The 17,631-nt window shown below is 36.9% G+C and overlaps 1 protein-coding gene across 1 annotated transcript in view; it reads left to right on the top strand.

The window, feature by feature from the left end:
- Positions 1 to 649: 649 nt before the first annotated feature.
- Positions 650 to 17,631, top strand: part of LOC127500182 (transmembrane protein 255B) — a 33,296-nt gene continuing 16,314 nt past the window's right edge. Inside the window, exons 1-4 of the mRNA XM_051871137.1 lie at positions 650 to 774; positions 1,470 to 1,664; positions 2,607 to 2,749; positions 5,384 to 5,446. Coding sequence (XP_051727097.1) covers positions 1,607 to 1,664; positions 2,607 to 2,749; positions 5,384 to 5,446 — 264 coding nt within the window. The 5' untranslated portion in view covers positions 650 to 774; positions 1,470 to 1,606. The remainder of the gene's footprint in view (positions 775 to 1,469; positions 1,665 to 2,606; positions 2,750 to 5,383; positions 5,447 to 17,631) is intronic.

The raw sequence follows: 17,631 nt of genomic DNA, 5'->3' as shown, positions 1-17,631 counted from the left end.
CTGAATGAATGAATGTAACCATGTAGTCTGTTATATTATGCGCAAAAAAAGGGGTCAAATTACATGAGGCCTACACTCTAACATTGTGACACTACAATCTAAAAACAAAATAATGTTTTTTAAAGCAGAAGTTACATTCACTAAACTAAAACTGAAAATAAAAAAGCACAGACTAATTTTTAGTCAATTGATTACCCTAAAATAATCACTTTACAGTTACTGCTATCATAAAAATACACTTAGGTGTAGGTTCGAAATTCTACATATGACACATTTATGTTCGCAAACAAAAACAAATAATCAACAACAAATATTTTAGCTAAATGTATATTTTAGTCAGCTTTATTGCGCTCCGTCTGTTTGGCGCGCATGCGCACGGCGTTCACGGAAGTTTGTGCTTCCACTCCTGTCTCCTGGACAGCAAAATGGAAATATTTTCTCGACTTTCTAACATTTACAGATGGAGAAAATGTCTGTGAAATGTAAGTTATGCACTGAGGAAATTATTGGATGTCACTTTAGCTTAAAGATTATAAATAGAGACGTTTCCACCAATCGCTGCACAAGTTAAGGTTACGTATGATGACGAAAGCACGTTAGTGCTAGCCCTCCCGGAACCCATAGAGAATGCATTGCAGTGCCTGCAGTTCGAAAAAAAAGTTTTTTGAATGGAAGCACTCGGGGCAAATCTCGGCCAGAGTGAAATAGCCCAAAAAGATGCGGTACTCCACAGAACGTGATTGACGCTGATTGGACTATAGCCTATATCCAGAGGTAGAACAAAACAGCCTAGCAGTGACAGCTAGCATAACACTGTGGTTGAAAAAAAAAAATCCGTCCCTTTCTCACTTTGGTGGTGCGTTGCCCTAATGAAGAAACCGCCCCTGGTGGATTTTGTGGATTAAAATGGAATTAGATACAATAAGTAATATAACAGTACAGTGCTGAGTTTCCCAACAGCACTTTACATTTGAAAAGCTGGAAAGTATTCACTGATTAAATCTATTGAAATGTAGGCTATCACATGTGATCAGCTGCCCATCTAGTGTGACTCATATTGCTATATGATCTTTAAATTTTACTTGTAGTAATAATAATAAATAAATAAATAAAATGTAGTAAAAATCCTTTCTATAGCCAATACAACTCTATGATGTTTTTTTTTCTCGCTTTCTCATGTATTGTGTTATAATTGCTTTATAATTATTTTACTGTTGAATATGCCAGAAACGCCTGATTAATAATGGCAGATTCCAATGTGGCAACGTATCTAAAATAGTGTGATTTTAGATAAGTGATAAGCAAGTAATCTCTTTATTCTGAAAAATTCTACACTTTCTGTAGAATTTTCAAAGAAACCATAAAGTCAAATAGAAGTTCTAATAAAAAAACAAAATTATAATAATAATAATATAACGTAACACTACCAGGTTAGACGAGTTTCAGTTGAAATTGTCCACTTCGTTCAGGCTCTAATTTTACGACCTTGAATTCCCCGGAGGGCGCGGGCACGTGTATAAAAGCTCGAGCAGTCGCGGTGGCGAGCACAGTCCGGATTTATCCCAGTGAGTGAGATCGTGTGGATTATAAACGTTAATGAGGAGAAATGACTAACTCACAGGAAACGACCCTGCGCGACACCGCTCCTCCACACACTGCTGCAGGGTAAGTGTAGGGTTTGAATGAGATTTCAAAAATATAGTAAATTCTGCGTAAGAAAAAACAATTAGACAGTATTTTTTATTTAAAATATTATTATATAAAAGAAATAGAATGGTCTGCGTTAACTCATTTTTATATGCTAATAAAATCTGTGTTTTTTCCCCCGGAAAGTAGGCTATTTTATCATTTAGCCTATTGTAAAGTTCAATAGATTATTACTTAATCCTTACATTTGATAATCTTGACATTTGATTGGCTTCAGCTCAGGTAAAGTAAGTGAGACCAGGTAAAGTGGAATTATTTTCACGATTGTAAAAATCAGTAGACACTCAAATGTTCCTGTCATTAATAATTGTCTCAAATGTCTTTGTCTTTCTGAAAATGTTTTCATTTGTCTGACATCATCAGTGGATATGATTATAAACAAGCATCTAACAAGGCTGTATTTAATAAATTAGATAAAGTGAGACCTAATTTGAAAAAAAAAAAATGTTTTTGTAATGCTTTAATTTGACATATGATCTACTATAAACTATATTGACATATTTTGATATAAACATTGACATTTAGGATGATTGTAGAATAACCAAATGCTCAAAGGTTGAGATTAAAAAATTTGCAAATGTCATAATTCTCACTGAAATCATTTAAATCGTTTAATAATTTCAAAACAGTTTTACATAGTGGAGACGATCATTTAGCAACCAAAGTGAGTTGGCAGTTGGCAGTACATAAATATATGAAGCCAACAAGAAATGTCCAAGAATTTTCCCCTGTGGGGTGGAAAATGATTTATGTCAACTGAGTTTGTCAGTCAAGATGGGAAACTTGTATTTAAGCAAATTTAAACTGTGTCTATGTTGTTGATTTGCAATCATTCATAAGATGAGTTAACTCCTAAATTCTCTTTCATTTAACTCTCCATCACACTGTCTCTCTGGTAGATGCAGTGAGGATGAGGAGGAGAAAGGCTCAGTGGCTGGTTTCAGGCATGTTAAGTCTGTCTTTGCTCATTGTTGTGATGGGTATCTACACCAGCACACGCACTGAGAGTGTCAGCATCACAGGATACATGTCTGGGATTATCGTAAGTGTCGTAATCACATTTTGATTCATATTTGGTCTAAATGCAACATATTTAAATATTTATAAAGCAATATTTATTTGTTTTTGTTTGAATTTGTTTTCTTTTTCTTTTCTGACTAACTATGAGACCAAATGACATCCTTGATCTTTTTGTACATACACTGGGGGACTAGAGTTTATTCTGGTCTCAGTGAAGATTCCATTCCATCCAGTCAGATGAAAATGTACTTATATGTCTCATTCAGTCAAACCATAATCTGATAAGAATGTAGACATTTAAGAAGGGTCGTCTGTCAAGAAGAACACTAATTTTAGTTGGAGCAGTCATTCCTCCAACAACCCAAGACTCTATTTAACTAATAGAAGTTGCCAAAATAGACAGAGACCAACCTAACCTTCCAAGACAAATTTTCATGAGAAAACAGCACATTCTGACATAGCAGGAGTATCATAGTTTTATCTGATTTTTATCTGATTTTTATCTGAGTTTTATACAATTTATAAATGAAGTTTCGGATAAAATCATTTTGGGTCTCAAAAGCCCTTTCAAAATCCTTAAGTGCACATAGATATTGACTTTATGGTTTAGCCTGTGCTCAGAGATTATATAATTATGGTCATTGCCAAAGAAATTATGTTTTACAGTAAGTGCTATAAATCAAACAAATAGCATTCAATTGTTTTTTGGAAAATAGCAAATATGCATGTAATGGGGTTTGGTGTAATTTTCTTGGGCTTTGATAATAGGCCAACAAACTGATTCTCTTCGTCGAGAATTGAGTTTAACAAATAAGAACATTTTATGATTATGACAATTATAATTTTGTCACATACTCAGCAGCTTCAATGTGTGATCACATTAGTGATATTTCCATTAGTCCATTGTCTTTTTGTCAATAGCACTTTTTGTTGGTCAACATGGCGAATCCATGTGACAAACTTGAACCCGTTGCGAAATCTTCATGGGGAAAATGGCCAAACAATGAACATTGAAAAATGTCTTTGTGTTTTTTTGTCCATACAATGAAAGTCAATTGTTGTTTTGAGTTGAACCAGATATCATGGAAATGACCCATTTCATTTCCACACCAATCTATCCACTGGAGTTCCACAGGGTTCAGTACTCGGACCCGTTTTATTATCTCTGTACTTAGCAACATCATCAACTATCAAAATTTCTACTATCATTCTTATACAAATGGTACTCAGGCCCATCATCTAAAGCTGAATTTACCAACAACCATGTTATTGTTCATTCGAACCAAGAACCAACCTTTTTAAGACCTTATCATTTCAATCAACAACTCGACCAGTTCACCCACAAAGAAAGCCGAGAACCTTGACAATGAACTGTCATTTGCAATCATGCTAACCAGAACATTTGCAGGGACTTGTTCTTACTACTACAACTCACTCCTGGCTGGTCTCCCATATGCAATCAAATCTTTCCAACTTCTCCAGAATGCTACAAAGTGGCTATTCAACTTTCCCAAGTACTCCCACGCCACGTCGCATCTCTGCTTCGCTTCATTGGCTTTCTATTTCTGCTAGAATAAGGTTCAAAACAGGCTCCTGGCATACAGGACAGTCAATGGTCAAGCACCGTCCAACATCTGTAGTCCTATTATGACACCTTTGACTATAGCTGTTGCCAACTGTCACGTACTGTACAATACAGGATCAACTTGTATATAAATATTAAATGCTATGTCCTTTTTGAATCAATGTAGGACACAATTTGTACCTTTTTTTTTTTTGCCATTTGTACAGTATTTTTGGCCATATACCCCTCAATTCACTAACAATATCTGTTGGAGGGGTCGCGCAGAGATTATCCATGAATCGATATACAAATACTTATTATACTTTTATTATACATTTGCATCCTTTTTACCTAACTATCAATTATTCAGAACTTCTCCTTTTGTGTCAAGCGGGTTTGAAACGACATAAAGATAATTTCTCTCCATTTTTGTGAACTAATCCTTGAAGTGTCGGTCTTAATAATACTCTAACTTGCATTTTCCCCATTAATAAATTGCATTAGTGACTTCATCTGTGAGCTCAAGGCTGTTCAGACATTATAAACAAGGGGCTTCTTGTTGATACGATGTCAAATATTATCAATGGGTTCACAGCAGGAAAAAGAAGATAATAAAATCAGCCTGACAGTGAGAAGTAAACCACATACTGTGTTACCAAAACATCTCTTTTCCATCTGTGAACTTGGATGGTCTGTGAAACTCCAGCAGATACCCTACTGGAGACCTGGGTTATGAGTATAACTTATGTATGTCAGCTCTCATAAGCTGATGGTCATGAAGTTTTACATGCAAAGTGATTGGATCTTCCAGTTAGCTAATAGCAAGATGTTGAGGAGAGGGAAGATTATATGTTCTACGAAAGGATGTAATCGCATGAACGCAAATATTTGTGTATTTCGGACTTCCCCTCAAATTTTCTTGTCATTTAAGCTTGATAAAACCATAGAATGAATGTCATAAATCATTTAGCTTGAAATGAATTGAAACCATGATAATGATTCTCAGTGCTCGTTTGGTCATGCTTATGTTCTCCAGAGAATTTTACATCATTTGTTTCTCTTTTTACATTCATGTCTGTCTACTGATTGCAGTTGGCGTTTGGATCATTCTTGGGAGTTCTTGGACTATGCCTGGAGGAAAACCGCAAACAGCTGGTAGATATCCCATGTAACGTTTTCAGTCTTCCATCATCAGCTTGGGTTTTGTCTTCTTGTTTTATGATCCTGCTCAGCATGATACCTTGTCATCCTGCCATGGTCCTTTCTAGTTATGCTTCACAAAATAAGTATCCTTTTTATTTTCCTTTTTCTTCACTGTGGTTATGGAAACATTCTAATCTCACGCTTCCAACGTGCAAATATGTGAAGCACAAACATTTAAAAAAAACACAAGATATCAGTTTTCACAGTGCTGCTGAATGCTTGATTCTGATTGGTTGAATGTTTCAAAATGATGATTAATTTTCTGTGACTGAATGACCACATTAAAGTTCCATATCACTTTTGAGAAAGTCAGACATAAATGTCAAAGATGGAGGCTTTAGCCTGTATAGGTCATGTATGTGGCTAAGAAGACACAGACACATGCTGGTTTGACTATATTAGTGAGGAAATCTCATCAGCTCAATGGTTTTTATATGGACATGATGATATCTTCTACATGACTTAAAGTTAACTCCATTTACTGCTTAGAAACAGCCCAAGATGCTGTTGTAAGCTGGGTGAATTAGTGATGTAACAGTAGTATGTAAGCAGTTTTACAACAGAAAAGAGACAACGACAAGAAAATATATACAATGAGAATTGTACATGTAGTAAATGTGGTACAGTATAAGTGGAATAACTGGAATTTTGAATTTTTCAATAATTCAGTGGTCTGCCCACACTGATCTGCCTTGACAGGTTAATGGATGGTAGTGTAGTACAGGCAAATCGCTTTGACTACAGTGTTCAGAGTTCAAAAGTTAGACAGTATCTTTTATTTTGGTTAGAAATGCACTGAAAATGTGAGTTATAGAGTACACATCCTTGTGACAAAGAAGTACACTTTACTTTTAAAAACAATACTTAAAGGATTCAGTTCACTTTGAAATGAAAATTAGCCCAAGCTTTACTCACCCTAGGTCCTAGGTGTATATGACTTTCTTGTTTCTGACGAACACAATCAGAGATATTTTAATAAATATCCTGATGTATTCGAGCTTTATAATGGCAGTGATAGGGTTCAGTGATTATGAGCTGAACAAAGTGTTTCCATCCACATCCATCCATCCATCATAAACGTGTACTCCACATGGCTCCAGAGTGTTAATAAAGGCCTTCTGAGGCGATGCGTTTGTGTAAAAAAATATCCATATTTAAACAAGTTATGAAGTCGAATATCGAGCTTCCGCCAGACCGCCTTCCGTATTCAATGTACGCAGAAAGTGTAAACCTCTTGCAGTTCACAAAGCTTACGCTACATCATGCGCCTTCCCTATTAAATTCACAGAAAAAGTGTAATTGACGCGACGCCAGTTTACACTTTCTTCATAACTTGTATACGGAAGGCGGTCTGGCGGAAGCTCGATATTCGACTTCATAACTTGTTTAAATATGGATATTTTTTCACACAAACGCATCGCTTCGCTTCAGAAGGCCTTTATTAACACTCCGGAGCCGTGTGGAGCACACGTTTATGATGGATGGATATGGATGGAAGCACTTTGTTCAGCTCATACTCATTGAACCCTATCACTGCCATTATAAAGCTCGGATGCGTCAGGATATTTATTAATATTTCTCTGATCATCAGAAACGAGAAAGTCATATACACCTAGGATGGCTTGAGGGTGAGTAAAGGTTGGGCTAATTTTCATTTCAAAGTGAACTAATCCTTTAATATGGAAATAATGAAGCCTACTTTAAAACAATATACATAAATGAATAATGTTTTGGGACACACCATTACATGTTAATTGCAATCAAATAAAAATGTATCATAGTTTAAATTGATATTAAATGCAATCACCTGAACTTTTTAGCTGAGTGTTTTTTTTTTTTTTACCCACTTAAAGGATTAGTTCACTTCAGAATGAAAATTTCCTGGTAATTTACTCACCCTCATGTCATCCAAGATGTTTATGTCTTTCTTCAGTTGAAAAGAAATTATGGTTTTTGAGGAAAACATTCCAGGATTTTTCTCCATATAGTGGATTTTAACGGCTACCAACGGGTTGAAGGTCCAAATTGCAGTTTCAGTACAGCTCTACACAATCCCAGACGAGGAATAAGGGTCTTATCTAGTGAAAAGATCGGTCTTTTTCTAAAGAAAAAAAATAAAAATGTATATACTTTTTAACCACAAATGCTCATTTTGCACTAGCTCTGCAATGCATTACGTAATCACGTTGGAAAGGTCATGCATGACGTAGACGAAAGTACCGTGGTAGGGCGAAAAACTCAATCTCATTTTCTCCCCCAATTTAAAAAACGTCCGACATCGTTGTTTTACCTTTTTTTGTAAAGGGCGTTTGACTTAATCTTTGCACGTTCGCTTTGTAGACACTTGCTCGGTACTTCCGCTAAGTCACGCATGACCTTTTCAACGTGGTTACGTAATGCGTGGCACATCGCAGAGCTAGTGCAAGATGAGCATTTGTGGTTAAAAAGTATATAATTTTTTTTTTTTTTTTATTTTTTTATTTTTTTATGACAGATTGTTTTGCTAGATAAGACCCTTATTCCTCGTCTGGGATCGTGTAGAGCGCTTTGAAGCTGCACTGAAGCTGCAATTTGGACCTTCAACCCGTTGTACCCCGGTAAAGTCCACTATATAGAGAGAATCCTGGAATGTTTTCCTCAAAAAAACATAATTTCTTTTCAACTGAAGAAAGAAAGACATAAACATCTTGGATGACATGGGTGAGTACATTATTGAAAAGATTATTGAAACAATGATTTAAAATGTACTTTACAATAAAGCTTTTAATTTTACATTATTACAAAGTGCACTTTTTGAACGTGTGTTAAGAAACATAGCATGAAACACTTAATACAAACATAAAGTACACCACAAGTAGTCATTCAATACAATTAAGCACACTTCTTTTCCACAAGGGCAGTAATGCACTTTACAATATGTGGCAAAGCAGTTTGGAGGGTTTCATTCCAAAATTTGCAGCTTGTATTTTTGTTAAATTCATTCACTTAATCAAATTATCCAAAAATGTGCATTGTTTGTGCTGTAACATTGTTTAAATTTTCCCTTTACCAGCAGAATGATTTTATTTATGCATCACGCGTACAACAGCCCATTGTAATTGCATTATTGTGCATGTTTTTGCTTGTTTTTACAAAACGATGGACACAATTATTGTCTGTGGTAATCGGCAGCATTTCAGAAGTGTTGTTGATAGAGCATAACCAGAAGATAATGGGTTCCTTTAATGATTCACAGATGTGTTTTGCCATGTAACAATCCATTTTATACTTGACCAAAATACTTTTTGCGTGTATTAACAGAAAACAACTTTCTTTAATACATATGTGATGTTCAGGGAAAGTGTTCAAAGTAAGCAGACCACCCACATTTTAATGCCTGGTACAGGCCAGAACATTATATCTTTGTAGCTGTTTGTTAGGTTATATATTCTGCTATTACAACTTTTAGCAGAACTTTTAAATTTTCTACTTAAAAAAAGGGTGTACTGGGACAGATACATGTTCAAGCAACAGGATTTGCTCCAGATTGGTGTTCCAGGCGAATTCAGCATGCTCTGTGCCTTTTGTAATTTTGTAAATGGCAGAAACACTTCCTTTCATATTTGCTGGGTCACTGTACTAAAGGGAGCGTACACACAGCATGAGCTGATTTCCTGCCCAGTGTTTATGGGCCTGGTGTCAGTCCGTCTATACTCAGATCCAGCATTAACTACACTCTAAAAAATGCTGGGTTAAAAACAACCCAAGTTGGGTTGAAAATGGACAAACCCAGCGATTAGGTTGTTTTAACCCAGTGGTTGGGTTAAATGTTTGCTCAACATGCTGGGCAGTTTTATTTAACCCAACTGTTGTTTAAAAATTACTATATGAGTGGCTTAAAATGAACCCAAAAGAGGTTGGAAATAAAAAATGAGACACATAATTACTAGAGGCTACAATAAATCAAAAGGTGAACATTTATTAATAAATGTTAAAGGGATAGTGAGGAAAATTGAAAATTTTATGTTTATCTGCTTACTCCCAGGGCATCCAAGATGTAGGTGACTTTGTTTCTTCAGTAGAACACAAATGATGATTTTTAACTCCAACCGTTACGGTCTGTCAGTCGTATAATGCATGTCAATGGGAACTCCATCTATAAGAGTCAAAAAAACACGCACAGACAAATCCAAATTAAACCCTGCGGCTCGTGACGACACATTGATGTCCTAAGACAAGAAACGATCAGTTTGTGCGAGAAACCGAACAGTATTTATAATTTTTTTACCTCTAATACACCACTATGTCCAACTGCCTTGAGCATCCGGTTGGTGAGGTCTAAAAACGCGCTCTGATGCCGGAAGTGATCGCTCGCACTCATTGACATATACATGCGAGAGATCACTTCCGGCATCAGAGCACAGAGTGCATTCAGACCTCACACACCGGATGCCTGTGCGCTCAAGGCAGCTGGACATAGTGATGTATTAGAGGTGAAAAATGATATAAATACTCTTCGGTTTCTCGCACAAACCAATCGTTTCGTGTCTTAGGACATCAGTGTGTCGTCACGAGCCGCAGGGTTTAATTTGGATTTGTTTGTGCGTGTTTTTTTTTACTCTTATAGATGGAGTTCCCATTGACATGCATTATACGACTGACAGACCGCAACGGTTGGAGTTAAAAATCATCATTTGTGTTCTACTGAAGAAACAATGTCACCTAGATCTTGGATGCGCTGGGGGTAAGCAGATAAACATCAAATTTTCATTTTTGGGTGAACTATCCCTTTAATTTCAAACATATTTTGGGTTCATTTTAAGCAAGCAATACAGTAATTTTTAAACAATAGTTGAGTTAAATAAAACTGCCCAAACATTTAACCCAACCGCTGGGTTAAAACAATCTAATTGCTGGGTTTGTCCATTTTCAACCCAGCTTGGGTTGTTTTTAACCCAGCATTTTTTAATGTGTACATTCTACATCATACATGGATTTACTGCTGTCACAGGAAAGACTTGACATGAAGAGTAACTAGATAACTGATACACTGTAAAATGCCACAGTGCCAGGGCATTGTTGTGCGGTTGCTAATGTGTTGGTGGTGAATGATAGAGCACTTTTAGGCATTCTGGGTGGAGGAGACATGAGTATTGGCTGGAAAATTATTAGGAGAGCCAAAGGTCTCTGTTCATTGTCCAGCTTCAGTAGCATGCTGAACATGTCTGGAAAAAAATGCTACTAACATAAAAGGCTGAAACCAGATACGAACTGTTACATGTCTGTGAAGTTATAGGAAAAACATACATGCTTGGTTGAGGTGGAGAGAAAAAGAACATTCTGTACAGCAGAAAGTGTCCAGACAGATAAGAAGAATGTTTCACAGCACATGGGAATTTCATAGCCCGTAATTCCAAGTTCATAGACAAGAAAACATTTTTTATCCCAGAGAGAGTGTATTTGGTCATTTTAAAAGGCTATAGACTTGGCTAAAGTTGAGAATCTAGTCTCTTGTTTCTGTGGACAGACAGAAGCTGTGTTCTTTGGACAGGCTGTTGAGGTACTGCAGTTTACGAAGGAACATCAGGGGGAAAGTTCATTCAGAAATGAGTATTCTGTCATCGTTCTCTCATCCTCATGTCATTCTAAACCTGTATATATCATATATTCCATTGTAGTAACTGAAGCCGCCAGTGTGCCAATATGGCGCTGAAATCTTGAGTCTCGAGTCTGCACATAGTGAACTTGGAGCCCGAGTCTGTGTTGAGCACGAAGTGGAGCCGCGATATCAAGGTCCTGCCCAAACTCAGAACAACTCATTATGTCGGTGTGAAATAAACAGTTACGGAAATGTAGAAATTAAAGTTAAAGCTCCAATCTCCTCGCGAAGATCCAGAAAAAAGTCTGTTGGCGCCTCAGTGTCTGCTTCACTCAGAGAAGCTGTCAGTCTCCGCTGTCAATCATGATGTCTCACCCCCGTTTTATAGCATCAAATAGCTAACTAAAACCAAACTTATTTAAAGAACGAACACTTGAACTAACACCAGCGTGATAAAAACTGCCTAAAATGACAGAAACCGTCTTTGGAAAAAAAAGTTTAAAGTGTAAATTAATTATTTGGTTTGTCCAAAGCCACTGGAAGGCAAGCCTGCAACCTTTAGCCAAAAAAGCGTAACGGCTAATGCTAACGCCCCGCCCCTGGCGGTACGCAGGGAAGGAGAAGAGAGGCTGTTTTTTGAATGGATGTCAATGGATGAGAGGATTCAATATGCTGATTAAACAGCTTTTGTGGGGAAATAGCTAATCATTTAATTAATCAACAGCCTGTTTGCTAATCTTCAGCATGTTTTACACTAAACAATACTTTTGTTGGGAACTATATGTAGATTTTAGCTTGATAAAAAATTTTTTAAGAGAAGGCAGACTAGGGAATGTTGCGACTGATGTCACTGCCATTACACGATAGACTGAGAAGTGAGCACGTGATTAAGTTAGCCGTTACGCTTTCTCCAATGGTAAGAGATACAGACCCTCTTATCTCCCTATTATATACAATCTCTGGTTTGTCTCACGTCCCATTACATTTCGTGGAGAGGGCAGGGTTTATGACCTATACTGCTTCCAGCCACCTGGGGGCGATCGAGACGCTTGGCTTCACTTTTCAGGACTCATGTGGCACATTTGGTAGCCTATATACACTGCTCAAAGAAATTAAAGGAACATTTTTTAATCAGAGAATAGCATCAAGTCAGTTAAACTCCTGGGATATTGATCTGGTCAGTTAAGTAGCAGAGGGGGTTGTTAATCAGTTTCAGCTGCTTTGGTGTTAATGAAATTAACAACAGGTGCACTAGATGGGCAACAATGAGACGACTCCCAAAACAGGAATGGTTTTACAGGAGGAGGCCACTGACATTTTTTCCCTACTCATATGTTCTGACTGTTTTTCACTAGTTTTGCATTTGGCTAGGGTCAGTGTCACAACTGGTAGCATGAGGCGATATCTGGACCCTACAGAGGTTGCAAAGGCAGTCCAACTCCTCCAGGATGACACATCAATACATGGTATTGCCAGAAGGTTTGCTGTGTCTCCCAGCACAGTCTCAAGAGCATGGAGGAGATTCCAGCAGACAGGCAGTTACTCTAGGAGAGCTGGACAGGGCCGTAGAAGGTCCTTAACCCATCAGCAGGACTGGTATCTGCTCCTTTGTGCAATGAGGAACAGGATGAGCACTGCCAGAGCCCTACAAAATGACCTCCAGCAGGCCACTGGTGTGAATCAGAAACTGACTTCATGAGGGTGGCCTGAGGCCCGGCGTCCTCTGGTGGGCACTGTGCTGAATGGCTCCCACGCTCGCCTTACCTAAATCCAATAGAACACCTCTGGGACATTATGTTTCAGTCCATCCGACGCCGCCAGGTTGCACATCAGACTGTCCAGGAGCTCAGTGATGCCCTGGTCCAGATCTGGGAGGAAATACCCCAGGACACCATCCGTCGTCTCATTAGGAGCATGCCCCGACGTTGTCAGGCATGCATACAAGCACCTGGAGGCCATACAAAGTACTGAGTACCATTTTGAGTTGCTGCAATGAAATTTCAGTAAAATGGACTAGCCTGCTGCGTCATTTTTTCACTTTGATTTTCAGGGTGTCTTTGAATTCAGTCCTCTGTAGGTTGATCATTTTCATTTCCATCAAACGATGTGGCATTCTTACGTTCCTAACACATTACCCAGTCCATATCAGTATAGATATCCAGCATGATATTTTCCCCATTGAGATCTGATGTGTTTTCAAAGTGTTCCTTTAATTTTTTTGAAAATTATTTTGAAGAATGTTGGGAACCAAACTTGGTGATCATTGATTTCCATTGTATAGATGAAAAAAAGAAAGAAAAAGAAACAATGAGACATTTCTCAAAATATCTACATTTATGTTCCATAGAAGAAAGAAAGTCATACAGGTTCAGGACAACATGAGGGTGCCTGAATGGTATTATTCCTTTAAGATTGGAAGGAACTGTCTAAATCATGAATACTTGACTGTTGGTTGATGCCAATAATATTTTTAGATCTTTTGATTCCATCTATTTCAGAATAGCATTCCCCATCAATTATTTCTCTTTAAAAAACGTATTTATTTCAATTTTTGTCCACAGACAATTCATTTTGCGAAACTACTGTATATTGATATGGGCCAGTTGGCATGGTTGTCAGGATTAGACTGTATGTTAGACTGTATTTGTCGGTGACGGCGTGATACTGTAGGTAAACATTGAAGATGATCACATCATGGATTCTATAAGATATGATCATCCTCATTGTTTACCTATATCTTAGAAAGTTACAATTCTTAAACTAGCTACAAAGACATTTATTGATGTAATACTATGAGTACAAAACTGATATAGGAGTTTGAATGAGTTAGCTAGCGTAATTTACCTTGCTAATGTAAAAAGCTTGTTAAAAAATACTGTACTATACTAGAAAACCATCATCACGACACTTCAGGTGTTCCACCAGCACCGGTTGAGCAAATCCAGGCTGGGAACGGTTTATGCTAAAGTTGAAATGTAACTGGAATCATTCCTCATAGTGCTCACTGCTCAGAACCGCCCAGCCAGTGGTACAGGAAATATTTTGATACTGTTCCCTAGTTTTATCCAAATTCATTATTGAATAATGTCTTTATGTGTGAAAAGAGTAACAATGCTTAAGGGTTGGGGTTTTGATGTCTGGTCAGATTTAAGATGGCATAACTGTCTGTGTTGTCCCTGATGACATTCTCAGAGCACTTCATTTCTGTGTAGCTTTAGGTAAGAAACTTATATTGTCATATAGAACCATATAGTAGTCATATAGAATACAATATTATTAGAATTTGTGTGTATTAATTTTTAGCCCCAAATGACTACACTTACACATATTTGAAAAGGTAGATTTGAAGAGCTACATTTTTTGCTCATTGGATTCCAACCACACTCTCTAGGAACAGGGAAAATGGAATACTATTTTTAGGCATGATGTTCAAAAACATAATAGTAGCTAATTAATAAGATAATAGTAGCTAAATTATTTGATGAGAACAGATGGTGTGAGGTCTAAAAAAGCTAATGTGCAGCAGCTAGAACATTTGTTGTGTTTCTGAGTTTTGTTTACATGTGCTACTTGCTGAAATCACATCAGAATTTGGCTTTATAAGTTTCCTGGCACCAATAAACAATTATTTCACTTTAAAAGATTACAACTCACTAAAATAAACTCTTTCATTGTTGCAGATAAAATGTGATTAGATAATCACCAATAAAACTTTTTTGTCATGCCGAACTTTGTTTTGGAGCCGTATAATTACATAATCAAAAACAAATGATGCATTAGTAGCTCTAAATGAAAAATATCCCTCTGCTCTAAAGAAATTTGAACCCAGGCTTTTAAATAAAATAAGTCTAATGTTGTGATAATTACCAAGCTTAGGAAGCATGGCATGTATTCTTAAGTATTTCAGGCAGTCATAGAACAAAACCATGGAAATTTCCACAAGGATGTGATGTTGCTTCAGGCATTAGTGGTTGTTGTATAGGAGTAAAGGTTTCGGTGACCATCTGAAGCAGTTCTTTGAGGCAGTTTGGTTTGTTGGTGGCCAACCAACATCTTAAAATTTACTGTAGTTGTTCTTATGGCAGAAATTAAATGTCCCAACTCAACAATGGTACAAAAGAAGTTGCTGTCCATCTATAGTCTTGTATCTTGATTCCCAGAGCATAGTGATGAGAACCTTAAAGGACATTTGATTCAATTTGCTAGGGCTCGATTTCCAGGGAACACAATTACTAATTGTTGAGATGGGAAATACTGCAAAATCTTAAGAAATGCCTCATTCTCAAATCAACATTTGCATGTTTCTTCAACTTCAGGCACTTTTATATTACAGAAATGGATTTTTATTAGAACAAACCAATTCAAACATTTTCTTTTTGTTATATGAAGATGGCACTACCTGAGAAACGTATTTTTTGCTACTTTTCAAATGCCTTTTATTCATAGGTTTTATTGCTGTCCCAGACTTTGTCTTAAAGGAATAGTTCACTTTAAAATGAAAATTACCCCATGATTTACTCACCCTCAAGCCATCCTAAGTGTATATGACTTTCTTCTTTCAGACGTTGCATCAGTTACGCTTGTTTCCTAAATTGTATTCGGAAGGCGTAGGACGTAGCGTAAGCTTTTTGAACTGCGAGAGGCGTTACACTTTCTTCGTAAGTTGAATATGGAAGGTGGTCTGACGGAAGCTAGATATTTTACTTTATAACTTTATCACGTGGAGTATGTTTATGATGGATGGATGCACTTTCTTGAGCTTCAAACAGGTGGTTTTCTGTGCACTGACATTATAAAGCTTGGGAGCATCAGGGTGATTATTAATATAACTCCAATTGTATTCGTCTGAAAGTAGAAAGTCATATACACCTAGGATGGCTTGAGGGTCAGTAAATCATGGGGTAATTTTCATTTTAAAGTGAACCAATCCTTTAAATGATTAAAATCCATCATCAAACCCACCATTACACCATGTGCAGAATTATTAGGCAAGTTGATTTTCAAGCACATTTTACCGATTCCAAACCACATCAATCTTAATAACTGCTATTATGTTTGTATTTAATCATTTATAAATGATATATAATTGTTAAGGAAAGCTGGAAGTGAAAAACACCTTATATTCAGGTGTGCATAATTATTAGGCAGATTTTCTTTTACAGATAAAATGAGCCAAAAAAGAGATTTAACTCTTTAACTTTTATTAAATGTCCATGAAAAGGATGCGATACTAATGCAATACTAGAAATTGCAAAGTTAAATCATGACCACTAGACAGCAAAATGCTCATTGGGTCAGCAGGGTCAGACAAAAAACAGGTGGAGAAGAAAAGACACATGTTAACTGCAAAAGAATGAAAAATTAAGGTGAAGAATTAAGTGTGAAACCATCAGGGACCCTTTAGTCTCCATTTTCCAGAGCTGCAACCTACCTGGAGTCTCCAGAAGTGCAAGGTGTCAGGATTTCAGAGACTTAGGTTAGGTAAAGAATCCTAAAAATGACCCCCACTTAATAAGAATCACAAGCTGAAGTGTTGTAAAATACATGAAGACTGGTTTTTTATGCTTTTTAGACAGACAGATTAAGAGTGACTCTTGAAGGACCAGCACCACATCCTCTTGTACCACTGTTTGAAGAATTTATCTTCCAGAATCTGTCAGCGAGTTTTGGGAGTTCATTTTTAGTCAATCTCCTATCCTGAAAAGTCCATCTTGCAGAGATGGACTAAGAATGATATTCCAAAACTTACTGCCAGATTCTGGAAGATAAATTCTTCAAACAGTGGCATAAGAGGATGTGGTGCTGGTCCTTCAAGAGTCACTCTCAATAAGAATTGTCTATTTAAATTCATGTCTTCAAATGTCTTCTCTTTTTTCAGTTGACTGTGATATGCATGTAGTCTCTACAGTTTTTAATCATTCAATGGTAATGTAAAGCTAAAATGATTTCAGCATCATCAAATGGAATTACCAAAATAACAATTTTCAAACAGGTTTCCTGAACATTCCCCATCTAACATTCCCCAAGGGGGGCGGAGCTTAGTGAAGAGTCAGGTTAAAAACAAAGCATACCATCATACTGAAAGATTATTATTTCGCCAGAAACATGTATGTGTGTGTCTTGTTTAATTTGAATATATCTTCCTTGTTCCCATCTTTGAACTGTGATTCACATCTGCTATAGATTTCACTTAACTGAACAAGAAGCACAGGTCTAAGTGTAAACCTTGTCCTTTTATTTTCCTTCCTGTTAATCTGCTTTGTAAACCTTTATTGACCTTCATACAGTATGTCCATTTACTGTCTCTGTTCTCTTCCTGTCTTCCTGCCTCTCCTTTTTTCTTGATATGCATATGTCTCTCTGTTGGTGGGTTCAGGTTCTCTAGGCAGTCTATCTCTGATCAGCTGAGAAGGGATCTGTCCCTGTGGATATCATCTTGCATGTTAAAATAAATACACTATGACATTTGGTTGAGTCATTGCAGTCAGTTATGTGTAATTTATGGCTAGTTTCAAAGCCAGATGAGTTTTTATTGTGCCCCCAGGAATCACATAAAAAT

Source organism: Ctenopharyngodon idella, chromosome 18 (assembly GCF_019924925.1).
Source record: "Ctenopharyngodon idella isolate HZGC_01 chromosome 18, HZGC01, whole genome shotgun sequence".
In the NCBI taxonomy this organism is placed as follows: Eukaryota; Metazoa; Chordata; class Actinopteri; order Cypriniformes; family Xenocyprididae; genus Ctenopharyngodon; species Ctenopharyngodon idella.
This window is presented reverse-complemented; position numbering and strand designations above follow the sequence as displayed.